Source organism: Phaseolus vulgaris, chromosome 3 (genome assembly GCF_051622355.1).
Source record: "Phaseolus vulgaris cultivar YP4 chromosome 3, ASM5162235v1, whole genome shotgun sequence".
NCBI classification, from domain to species: Eukaryota; Viridiplantae; Streptophyta; class Magnoliopsida; order Fabales; family Fabaceae; genus Phaseolus; species Phaseolus vulgaris.
The window spans coordinates 53421380-53433101 of record NC_143500.1 but is presented as its reverse complement, the minus strand read 5'-3'; the positions used below and the strand labels follow the sequence as shown (position 1 = coordinate 53433101).

Below are 11722 nucleotides of genomic sequence, written 5' to 3'. Positions count from 1 at the left end.
CATTTCTATAAATATCACTCTTACATCAACAATATTAGGTCAACATTAATAATGGAAGGTCTTGGTCTACCTAACTTTTTTTAGTTAATTTCTTAAGGTACAATGGTTTTAATATTAATGTAGTTATTCTTATTTAGTGGAGTAGATTTTTGTGGATCATAGTATTATTTAGTGTTATTTCTTTGTTTTTGTGATTGTGTAGTTTTTCATAGACAATTTGTTATTGTAATTTTCAAACTTATAATAATGTTATAGAACTTCCAATAATCTGAATATTTATTGATGTGCATCATATGTTTTTAAAGGAAAAATAAGAATGATTTTGTTAGAGTTAAATATATTTTGGTCTCTTTAACTTTATTATGTAAAATTAATTTTTATTTATAATTCAAATTTTATAATTTTTAAGCAGTAAAGAAATAATTGAAATGAGTATTTTTTCTTACCCAACAGACAAACTAATAATGAATCGTTCTAATTGTACATAAAAATATATTTAATATTTTTTTTATTATGGTTATGAAAACCAAGAGAAACAAGTTATTAACTATTTTAGTTTTAGAAAAAATAGATTTAAAAAAAAATGTTTACTGTATTCATATATATTTTCGCTTGAAAGAACCTTCTTAATAAGATAAAACTAACAGGTATTTTTTAAAAGTTTAATTTTACAGTTATCATGTTAAATAGAAAACACATTTAGAAAAATAAATACTAAAAGTATGAGTTTTTTGGATTTTTTTATATGTGAAGTGTTCAATTACTGCATAAAAAAAGAAGTTATTGCAATGTTTCATTTGGGTTGCTTCGTTAAGTACCAAAATTCTGAGATTATTCGTTGCTTTTCCTAACAAATAAAACAAGAAATAACATATATATTCTCTTCTTCCTTCATTCCTTTTATGCTTTACCCTGGTTAGTCTCTCTTCCTGGTTCCTTGCTTGGCTTGTCACTGCATGCAACCGTAGATAAAAAAATTGGATTTTTAATTTTTGTTTTGTTTAAATTATATGAATTGTAACCTATTTAGCACAAACACGAAAACGGAGGCTGATACGAACATGTATATACACGGACTTCAAGTTTTGTTTTAAAGAAAAAGATACTTTTTATACTGGTTCAAAATTTGTTATTTTTTTTATAGTCATAATAAAAATTCAAATTGTGTTAAAACGTATTAGAATTATCAGAAATCCAACAAATATTTATACAATTGTTGGTATCTGATATGTATATTTAACTGATACGTCATCTAGAAAGAGTGTTGAATATGTAACGCAGTCAACTATTAGATTCCATATTTTGTAACTGTATATATCAGAACTGAAAAACATATATGTTTTTTAAGGAATCTATCCAACATAGAATTTCTATATAGCATGATGCTGCATATCACACAAGTAAAAAGCTTAAGTAAACCTCTTCCATTCTCTTAACCACATGCCATTTTTGTTTCTTCATTTTCTTTTTCAGCTTATCACAGTGATACTATAACAAACGTTATTTGGCGCAGAAGATTCTTTTTGCTTCTGCAGTTGAAAGGGTACATCGGTTGTGCTTCATTCAGGTAGGTCAATTATCATCGCTTTAACAAGAAATTAAAAATTAAAAATTTGGAAAACCCACATTCTTTTTTCTGTCTTTTTGTTGCAAGTATTATGGAGATGACCCTTTCTCATTGGTTTCGATTTTCTCCCCACATTATTGTTATCAAAAAATGTTTTTTTTTCTCTCTTCATTATTAAATTGCCATGACTGAGAAAGAATATAACGAGAAATTGGGTGTGAGTGAAACAGACACTTAGTTGCCACCATTAACACAACACAAGCTTCACTCATAGGTTTCCCGCGGAACATAGATAGAGAGAAGAAATTGTGCTTGTGATTGGCGTTTTATTTTTTTCTCGGAAAAGAAAAAAGGTTTTGACATGGCACTGAACTATCTGAAAAAATCTAAGCCAGTTTGAATTGGTCACGCTGGGAAAGGGAAATGCTTGTCTCTTTCAGACTCCAAATGCGAGATCTAATAATTTAAGTCTCTGTTCAAAGTTTCTTCTTCTTCTTCTCCAGATACCTTTTCAGGGAGCTTCAAATCTGCAGATTTTTTTATTATCCCTTTTTCTTGTCTCTTCTCCGTGCCTCCCCAATAATTTCTGGTGTTTTGGGCTCACTGGGGTGTTTCCTTTTCTGTGTTTTTTCATTGTAGACTTCACATTGGTTGTTACAGTAAGCAGGCCTGGTTCTGCTGTGGGTTGTGTCTATCGCTTGGTTTTGTCTCAACTTGTGTCACCATTTTCTTCAATACTCTCTAAGTTACTCTAGCTGTCCCTTTTCCCCCTCTTAATTTCTCTCTCTCTCCCTCAATTATTGGTTTTATTTTATTATTTTGGTTAGTTTCTTTTATGTTCATTGCTTATTAAATTACTGGAATTTTGAGCATCTTCTGGTGGGAACCTTTCTGGGGTTTAGTATCTGTTTCTTGCTTTATTTGTTATTTAGTTTTTACTAGGTACTTGTGCTGATGAGTTACCACCAAATTTTGGGTTGCGGGATATTTGTGCAGTTCTTAATGGTGGTAGTTTTTGAAGCGTTGAGGATTATTTTGCACTTCAACTTGAGCTCCCTAGCAAGTGTTCTAGTGAGTTGATCCTGGTTTGAGATTTGGGGTTGGGGCAAGTTGCAAATTTGATTCCTAGTTTTAGCAATGACACAAGAGTGTTGCTCCTAGGAAGAACAGCTATTTTCACGGAGGGCATTCCTGTCTCCTGATGTTGTGTTAAATTTTGTTAATCAGTGGGATAAAGGATAAAGAATGAGTGGTGACAGGAAGAGGAAGCTGCGTTTAAGTAAGATCTACTCATTCGCATGCTGCAAGGCATCTTTCAAGGGAGATGATTCACAGATTGGAGGAAAAGGTTATTCCAGGGTAGTGCTCTGCAATGAGCCAGATATCTCTGAGGATGGTGTTAGGAATTTTGCAGATAATTCTGTCAGATCTACAAAGTATACTCCTGCAACTTTCTTTCCCAAATCTCTGTTTGAACAGTTTAGGAGGGTGGCAAACTTCTATTTTTTGGTCACTGGCACATTGGCCTTCACAAAACTTGCTCCATATACTGCTGTCAGTGCTATCCTTCCACTGATTATTGTTATTGGGGCAACTATGGTGAAAGAAGGTATCGAAGACTGGCGCAGGAAAAAACAGGTGCTATATTCTGCTTACCTATTTGTCCTCTTGTTAGTTTCTTCTTATAATGTGAATTTTCTTAACTTTTTGCCCTTATGTTTAGTTTCTTGGTAATATTTGGAAGGGATGAGAAGCAGTTACCAAAGTTGTTTGTTCGTACAATTCCCGTTTTTGCTAAAGGGTTTGAATTGAATCCTCTAAATTTTTAAATTAAACTGCAAGTGTTATTGGAGGAATTCAGTTCAAAGGAACCCGTAGTGTGTTTTCTTGTATTATATCAAACTCTAAAGTGTTATTTTTAATCAATGGTACCAACATTCAACTTTATCCTCAAATGCATCTTGCATATGACAAAAAATAATATGCAACTTCACATTGTTACCAGATTGTTGAAAAGGAAAATGGATCTTATGTTTTTTTTTTATGGGGGGATGCTAAGTTTTTTAGTGCTAAAATGTTTTTCTCTCCGTCAATTTCTTTTTTACTTTTCCCCTAAAATTTACCCCCCACTCTATTACCATGGAATTAAAAGAATACAACAATGTAGTAATGCAACGATAGTTTACTGCTGTGCATGTGATAAACAAAAAGAGGAGGAAAGGGAAGAAGAATGCTTTTGTGGGAAGCTATGACGGCAGTGTAAATAATTTTTCTAGTTGAATACTTCTGCAGGATACTGAGGTGAACAATAGAACAGTTAAAGTTCATAGTGTTGATGGTATTTTTAAACATACTGCATGGAAGAATCTGAAGGTGGGGAATATAGTGAAGGTAGAGAAGGATGAGTTCTTCCCAGGTGACCTCCTGTTGCTTTCATCCAGTTATGAGGATGCAGTTTGCTATGTTGAGACAATGAACTTGGATGGGGAGACAAATTTAAAGCTAAAACAAGGGTTAGAGATAACATCTTCCTTACAGGAGGATCTTAACTTCCAAAATTTTAAAGCTACAGTCAAATGTGAAGACCCCAATGCAAATTTGTATTCATTTGTTGGAAGCATGGAGTTTGAAGAGAAAAACTATGCCCTCTCTTCTCAGCAACTTCTTCTCCGTGACTCTAAACTTCGTAATACAGATTACATTTTTGGAGCTGTCATTTTCACTGGTCATGACACTAAGGTCATTCAAAATTCTACTGACCCACCTTCAAAAAGAAGCAGAATCGAGAAGAAGATGGACAAAGTCATCTATTTCTTGTTTTGTATTTTGTTTCTAATGGCATTTGTTGGATCTATTTTCTTTGGCATTGCAACTGAAGATGACTTCCAAAATGGGTTGATGAAAAGATGGTATTTAAGACCTGATGATTCTACTGTTTTCTTTGACCCAAAAAGACCAACTGCTGCTGCTTTATTTCATTGTTTGACAGCCTTAATGTTATATGGGTTCTTTATTCCCATCTCTTTGTATGTGTCAATAGAAATGGTCAAAGTTCTTCAGAGTATTTTCATCAATCAAGATATCCATATGTACTACAAGGAAGCAGACAAACCAGCCCGAGCTCGTACTTCAAACTTGAACGAGGAGCTTGGGCAGGTTGATACAATACTTTCTGACAAGACTGGAACTCTGACCTGCAACTCAATGGAGTTCATCAAATGTTCTATAGCTGGGGTAGCATATGGCTGTGGTGCTACAGAGGTTGAGAAGGCCATGGGCAGAAGAAAAGGTTCACCACGAATTCATGAGCATGATATTGAATCAGAAGCGCATAATATAAGGGGTTCGCTAGATAAAAAAACACTTATTAAAGGTTTTAACTTTGATGACGAAAGAATAAGAGATGGACATTGGGTTAATGAGCCTCATGCAGATGTTATCCAGAAGTTTTTGTGCGTGTTGGCAGTCTGTCATACAGCCATACCAGAAGTGAATGATGACACCGGAAAGGTTTCATATGAGGCTGAATCCCCAGATGAAGCTGCATTTCTAATTGCTGCAAGAGAACTTGGTTTTGAATTCTATGGAAGGGGTCAGACTAGTTTATCGACATTTGAGTTGGATCCAGTTTCTAGAAATAAAGTTGAAAGGTAACTTGTTTCAAGCTATCAATTGTTTTGTCTATTTAATAACTCTTCAATTTGACTGCTACAGCTACATTTTATCTTTGCATATCGATTTGCTAAGCTTTTGTCTGGTTACTGTTTAAGAAGGGAACATGATATTTGATAGTAACTTTCATTGTGATGACAGTAAGTACTTTTCAATAAAAAGAGCTTTAAATGGCACCTTTTACTACGATGTTGTCATAGTTATCTTCACATGGCCAGTTTACTGTAGCTGCTCATAGTAGGTGACTTTGTTCTCAACACTTTCACCTGTTTTTCCTGAAGTCATTGAATTGTTTTCAAACATCTAAAACAAAAAAAGAATATTTAATTTATGTCCACATCATATTTTTCTGCATAGTCTTTGTTCTATTTAATGTTGTTTTCACTTTATTCATCCTACCTAATGTTAATATTTCAAAATTGCTCTGTACCCAACTGATTTATTGTTTATATCTGTAATGTTTCAGGATTTCTTTTATACTTGTGATACATATTTTCACTAACTAGTTTCCTTTAGCAGGAAATACAAGCTTCTCAGTGTTTTAGAATTCAATAGCTCAAGGAAGCGAATGTCAGTGATAGTGGAAGATGAAGAAGGGAAAATTTTGCTTCTCTGCAAAGGCGCAGACAGGTTTGTGATAAACTTGTCTATAACCTTAAACGGAAATTTATCCTGTGATTCACCCTATTGACCCACCTTGAGTGTTGTTCTCATTCAGCATCATGTTTGAAAGGCTTGCCAAGAATGGGAGGGAGTTTGAAGAAAAAACCATGGAGCATGTGCATGAATATGCTGATGCAGGTCTGAGAACCCTTATACTGGCTTATCGTGAACTTGGCACAGAAGAGTACAAGGAGTTCGATGATAAATTCTCTAAGGCCAAGAATTCAGTCAGTGCTGATCAGGAGAGACTGATTGAGGAGGTATCAGATAAGATTGAGAATAACCTGATCCTTCTTGGTGCCACTGCTGTAGAGGACAAGCTCCAAGATGGGGTAAGTTAGAATAAAAATACATGTTTTACTTGTTAATGTTTGTTCATTGGAGCAGCACGGGAACTGATGCCTCTGTATTGTTGCTAGGTTCCTGATTGCGTTGACAAGCTTGCTCAAGCTGGAATTAAAATTTGGGTTTTGACTGGGGATAAAATGGAGACTGCAATCAATATTGGGTATTATATTTTGATTATGCCCTTTTAACTATGGTATTTGTTGAATAGATGCTGAAAACTGTGTATAAGGATTGGAGAACAGATTCCATTTTATATCAACTGTGATGACGATAAATACATGATATCATGATATGCCTATAGATCATATTCTAATAAATATTCCTATTCCTATAATTATGAAGATCCTAATTAAATAAGGAAACAAATAAAATATAAAAGAAGAAAAAATCCTAAGAGATAATTTAAGATTCTCTAAAATAATCTGACATAAATATTCCATTGCAGTTTTGCCTGCAGTTTACTTAGACAAGGGATGAAGCAGATTATAATTAATTTGGATAGTCCAGAAATTCAAGCACTAGAGAAAGATGGGGACAAGATGGCCATTGCCAAGGTCAAATAAACTTCATGTAGCAATATTCTATTAAGTTGGTTTTCTTCAACGTTGCAATATTCTAATGAAACATCACATTTGGCAAACATGTCAGCTTGACCTGCTTTTTTATATTGCTGACGATTTGAACTTATGTTTCATTCTGTTTTTTGAACAGAACAGATTGAAAATGTGTTATTAAAAGTTTCAGTAACTGCATTTGCATAACATTTCATAAGAAATGCCATGCATAGCTGTGTACTTTTGAGTAGTATTGTATGATATTAATTGTTGGACTTAAGCCCTATGCTGTTATAATTATAAATTTTCTATCACTCTGTTTCTTTTCCATTTGTTTTTTTCACCTCAAAACTTGTAGTACTGATACCGTAGATTTTAAAATTTGTTTGCTGATATTCTTTTTGCTGATTGATCTTTTAGGCATCAAGGCAAAGTGTCCTCCTTCAGATATCTGAAGGTGCTGCACAACTTGTTGCATACAGAGGGAGCTCTCAGAAGGCATTTGCTCTGATTATTGATGGAAAATCACTTGTTTATGCTTTAGAAGACAATATGAAGAACATGTTTCTGGAGCTAGCGATTCATTGTGCATCTGTTATTTGTTGTCGCTCATCCCCAAAGCAGAAGGCACTGGTAATTTTCAACCTTTTCTTGTTTGTAATATGCTAATCTTGATGGTAATTTTGGTTACTTCTAAGCTTTCAGAACCTGATTAGTCTGTTCCTCTCTTAAAGGTCACTAGATTGGTCAAATCTGGAACTGGGAAAACAACCTTAGCCATTGGGGATGGAGCTAACGATGTGGGAATGCTTCAAGAAGCAGATATAGGAGTTGGTATAAGTGGTGTTGAAGGAATGCAGGTAATGCAAAGCTTCACAAAATATTCTTTCGTTTTCTTTATTGATTTTATTCATGTGATTTTCTAAACAACATTTTTTGTCTTGTTCTCCCAATTCCCCAGGCAGTTATGTCTAGTGATATTGCAATTGCACAATTCCGGTATTTGGAACGATTACTTCTGGTTCACGGACATTGGTGTTACAGAAGAATCTCGTCTATGGTATTTACAACACTTGTATCTTAGCTTTATATTCTAAATATTGTAGATAGAGGTTGTAGAATATATTGGAAGGCTCTGATATTCTATTAACTTTTTCATTGGCAGATATGCTACTTTTTCTACAAGAATATCACATTTGGTTTCACTCTATTCTTATATGAGGTGTATGCATCATTCTCTGGACAACCCGCATACAATGACTGGTTGTTGTCTCTCTATAATGTCTTCTTTTCATCACTTCCTGTGGTTGCACTTGGGGTGTTTGATCAGGATGTTTCCGCTCGGTACTGCCTCAAGGTCAGTTTGTTTTAGCCTATGATTCGAGTCATCTTTGCTAATGAGCGTGAAATGAAAATTCACTATTGCTCTGTCATCAAAGAGATTGCACATAGAACAGAAAAATAAAATAAGTAAATGAAAAATCTACATAGTACTCATGATTGCATTATACCTACCTCAGAACTAGCTTCAGGCCTCTTTATTTTGGCTGTTTGGTTTGGTCTTTTCGTCTCATCTCATCATATTTACATCACTTAGGAAGCTCATCTGCATACTGTTGGTAACATAGTTGAGCCTTGTCTAGTTTATGAACTCCTGCTAGTTTATTTTGCTGCATGTGGCATAATTTCATATTGAATACTAGGAGAATATTTGTTAGGACGAAATACCAGGACACAGCAAATCACGGCCTTGTACTTTATCTACTAGCATTCATATTGAAGCCACTTTGACCTTCCACTGAATGAACGAGTCCAATTTATGTTTACTCTATTTAATTGATTTTTATTGGATAACAATCAAATTCAGTTCCAAAGGTTGGCCATAGTTTTTGAAACCCATCTGTCACATAGTAAAGCGTAGAGGTAAATCCCCCCTGGTTGTATCTGAAGAAAAATAAGCTTAGAATTGATTTGGGGTTCCTTTGCTTGCTTCTCTGATGATGATTTGTTGTTAATATGGCAGTTTCCTTTGTTATATCAAGAAGGAGTAGAGAATGTTCTGTTCAGCTGGCGTAGAATACTGAGCTGGATGCTTAATGGATTTATCAGTGCCATAATAATTTTCTTCTTCTGCACAAAAGCGATGGAGCTCCAAGCCTTCGATGCAGAGGGGAGAACTGCTGGAAAGGATATACTGGGGGTAACAATGTACAACTGTGTAGTTTGGGTTGTAAACTTGCAAATGGCACTAGCTATAAGCTACTTCACCATGATCCAACATTTTTTCATCTGGGGTTCCATTTTTTTCTGGTATCTTTTTCTCATGGTATATGGAGCAATGCCTTCACACTTTTCTACAAATGCTTACAAAGTCTTCATTGAAGCACTTGCTCCTTCTCCTTCCTATTGGCTTGTGACATTCTTTGTGGTGATCTCAACCCTCATACCATACTTCTCCTACGCAGCAATTCAGATGCGGTTCTTTCCCATGTATCATGAAATAGTACAATGGATAAGATATGAAGGGAATATTAAGGATCCTGAGTTTTGTGATATGGTGCGGCAGATATCATTGCGGCCAACAACCGTAGGTTCAACAGCACGCTTAGCTGCCACGGCTCACCACGTAAGAGACAGAAATGTTAAAAACGGTAGATAAGATATTTTTGACAAATTACCATCAGAGCTTAGGTTGTGTACAGCTTCCTACAAATATGTATTTTTTGTGTCTTTGCCTGTGATCATGGAATTGCTAAACCAGAAGAATGTTGCTTAGAAGTTCGATCCACTTCCAAGGTGATTGCATGGTGCAAGGACCAATATTTGTGACTGATGCCATGCCAGAAAGAAAAATAAAATTGTATATCTGTTTCGGCCATTTGCTGCTGGAAAGAATTCATTTATCCACTTGTATCATAGTCTTTACTGTATAGAGACAGACCAATTCTTTGTAAGATTGGATATAGCTGCTTGCTATTGTAGAAAACAAAGTTACCCTATTACTGAGAAAGTTTTTGTGTGTGAAGCAACCTTGTAAATTTGTTCATGTACTAATTCTGGTTCCAATGGAGAATCTATATCAGCTCCTTGTTGTTCTTGTCAACTTACTTGTACAGTATCAGAAGCTACCAACTTTGCTCCATTGATCGAAGTTCAGAAGATCCCCTGAAGAATAAATCAAACAAAAAAGATCAGATTGCACTAATTCATTAACCTAATCTCATCTTCTACATTTCCTCACCACTCAAACACCAGTTTCCACGATGTAGCATGTGCAAGAAGATTGGTGAAAGATAAAAAAGCAAAAAAATTGCTGACTAATTTGTAATTTTTTCTTATTAAAAACAAAGCAAGAATCTGCCTTCACGTCCGAAGAAGTGATTATATATACAGAGAAGTTAACAATTAGCGAAAGAAGAAAGAAAAATCTGCATCCCTTAATTCTGTTTTGCCTTTTGCATGTGTCCTTGTTCACACCAAAAACGAACGTAGCCTAAAAATTTACAGCAAAGAAAAAGAAGAAGAGGAGGGAGGTTTTAGGCAACATTGAGGCCGAGAAAATCGGCGGCGGATTTGGCCATGAGGGCGGCGAACTCGTTGAAGCTGATGACACCGTCGCCGTTGCTGTCGGCCTCGGCCATCATGGAGGCGAGCTCGTGGTAGGTGAGGGGGTGGCCCATCTTGGCCATGGAGCCGGCGAGCTCCGACGCCGTGATGTAGCCGTTGCCGTCGCGGTCGAAGGAGCGGAAGACCTCGAGCAGCTGCTCCTGGTTGATGAGGACGTCCTGGTTGAGGTCCGGCATGATCGCGTGCAAGAGCTCGTCGAACTCGATGTATCCGTTGCCGTTCTCGTCCATGTTGGAGAGCAGCGCGTAGATCTCGTCGCCGGTGGGTTTGATGCCGAGGGAGCGGAGGAGCGCCGCCAGCTCGAGGTGCGTGAGGCTGCCGTCGGAGTCCATGTCGAAGCGGTTGAATATGTCGTTTAGCTGCTTGATTTGGTCGGTTTGCTGCATTGACATCGTACGAAAACGACGTTGTTTTGTTTTGTTGATCAAAGAATGTTTTGGATTGAGAGAAGAAGAAGAAGAAGAAGAAGAATGGTGGCTTTTGGGTTTCGCATTTGGATTGGAATGGTTCAAAGGTAGATGGAAAGCGCGTGTGAAACGGTTGCGAAATAAATAACGGTTCGATGCAAAGTCTCTGCAAATTCAAACAAATTGCTCCTATATTTAATTTATGTCTGGTTGGAATTCTCATCTACAAACAAAACTAACTTTTTTTTCTAAATTCTGAGAACAGAAACATCACAAGAAGTGGAAACACTCACAGTTTTCTACCTCTTTTATTAGAATCTACACACACACACACATATATATATATATATATATATATATAATATTATCTTATTATAAACTTTATTATTTTATGTCATTTTATAAAGTTTATTATTTTTTATAAAGTAAAGAACATTAAAATAATAGGAATGTGTGAATCCATAGGGAGGTTAATCTCCTTATGTGAAAAATTAAAAAAAAAAAAATAGTGTTCCTACGAGATCTGAACCCTGCAGAACTTCCTCTTGTGGTGGTCTTCTCGTCTTTCCGACCTTTCGGTTAGTCTTCTTTCAGCTGGATCTCTTTTGGTCTGGACACGATGGGGGAGTACCTGCAAAGACACTCCGACGATCAAGTTAGACCGATAGCTAAGTACCAGAAGAGTGGGAAGTTTAGGGTTTAGGGTTAAAAAAAAAAAAAAGTGGGGAGTGAATAGTTACCTTGGGTGTTGTGCCTCTTCTCCTATTTATACTGCTCTAGATGGGCTATGGCTGCTATGGGTCTGGTTTAGGGTCCAAACGACTTAATCGTGCTTATCACTTAAGTTGGCTTGTTTATACCTAATTACGTGTTTAACTTTGCAT

The 11722-nt window shown here is 36.0% G+C and overlaps 2 protein-coding genes across 5 annotated transcripts; one reads left to right on the top strand and one right to left on the bottom strand.

Annotated features, from left to right (window-relative positions):
* The first annotated feature begins 1345 nt into the window (after positions 1–1345).
* LOC137808640 (putative phospholipid-transporting ATPase 9) lies at positions 1346–9907 on the top strand. Of its 4 annotated transcripts, none has more exons than XM_068609861.2 (12): positions 1346–1567; positions 2564–3205; positions 3860–5217; positions 5759–5869; positions 5958–6234; positions 6322–6410; positions 6696–6804; positions 7225–7437; positions 7539–7664; positions 7766–7864; positions 7970–8161; positions 8828–9907. In XM_068609861.2, the coding sequence occupies exons 2-12, from the start codon at positions 2813–2815 to the stop codon at positions 9461–9463; spliced, it is 3603 nt and encodes a 1200-aa protein (XP_068465962.2). In that variant the 5' UTR covers positions 1346–1567; positions 2564–2812; the 3' UTR covers positions 9464–9907. The 4 variants fall into 4 exon arrangements, 3 of the variants coding, with proteins under 3 accessions (XP_068465962.2, XP_068465963.2, XP_068465961.2); XM_068609862.2 differs by having other exon boundaries at positions 1434–1567; positions 2795–3205; XM_068609860.2 differs by lacking the exon at positions 1346–1567 and having other exon boundaries at positions 1639–3205.
* A 207-nt stretch (positions 9908–10114) lies between these two features.
* Positions 10115–10823, bottom strand: LOC137808642 (putative calcium-binding protein CML16). The gene has a single exon (XM_068609863.1). The coding sequence runs from the start codon at positions 10821–10823 to the stop codon at positions 10341–10343; it is 483 nt and encodes a 160-aa protein (XP_068465964.1). The 3' UTR covers positions 10115–10340.
* Positions 10824–11722: the final 899 nt, after the last annotated feature.

What these genes read in the sequence shown, in the direction of transcription:
- LOC137808640 (XM_068609861.2), top strand. Translation starts at nt 2,813, where the DNA reads ATGAGTGGTGACAGGAAGAGGAAGCTGCGTTTAAGTAAGATCTACTCA. An exon ending in ACTGGCGCAGGAAAAAACAG is followed by an intron (nt 3,206 to 3,859) that starts GTGCTATATTCT and finishes ATACTTCTGCAG; the next exon opens with GATACTGAGGTGAACAATAG. An exon ending in ACAGAAGAATCTCGTCTATG is followed by an intron (nt 7,865 to 7,969) that starts GTATTTACAACA and finishes TTTCATTGGCAG; the next exon opens with ATATGCTACTTTTTCTACAA.
- LOC137808642 (XM_068609863.1), bottom strand. Translation starts at nt 10,823, where the DNA reads ATGTCAATGCAGCAAACCGACCAAATCAAGCAGCTAAACGACATATTC.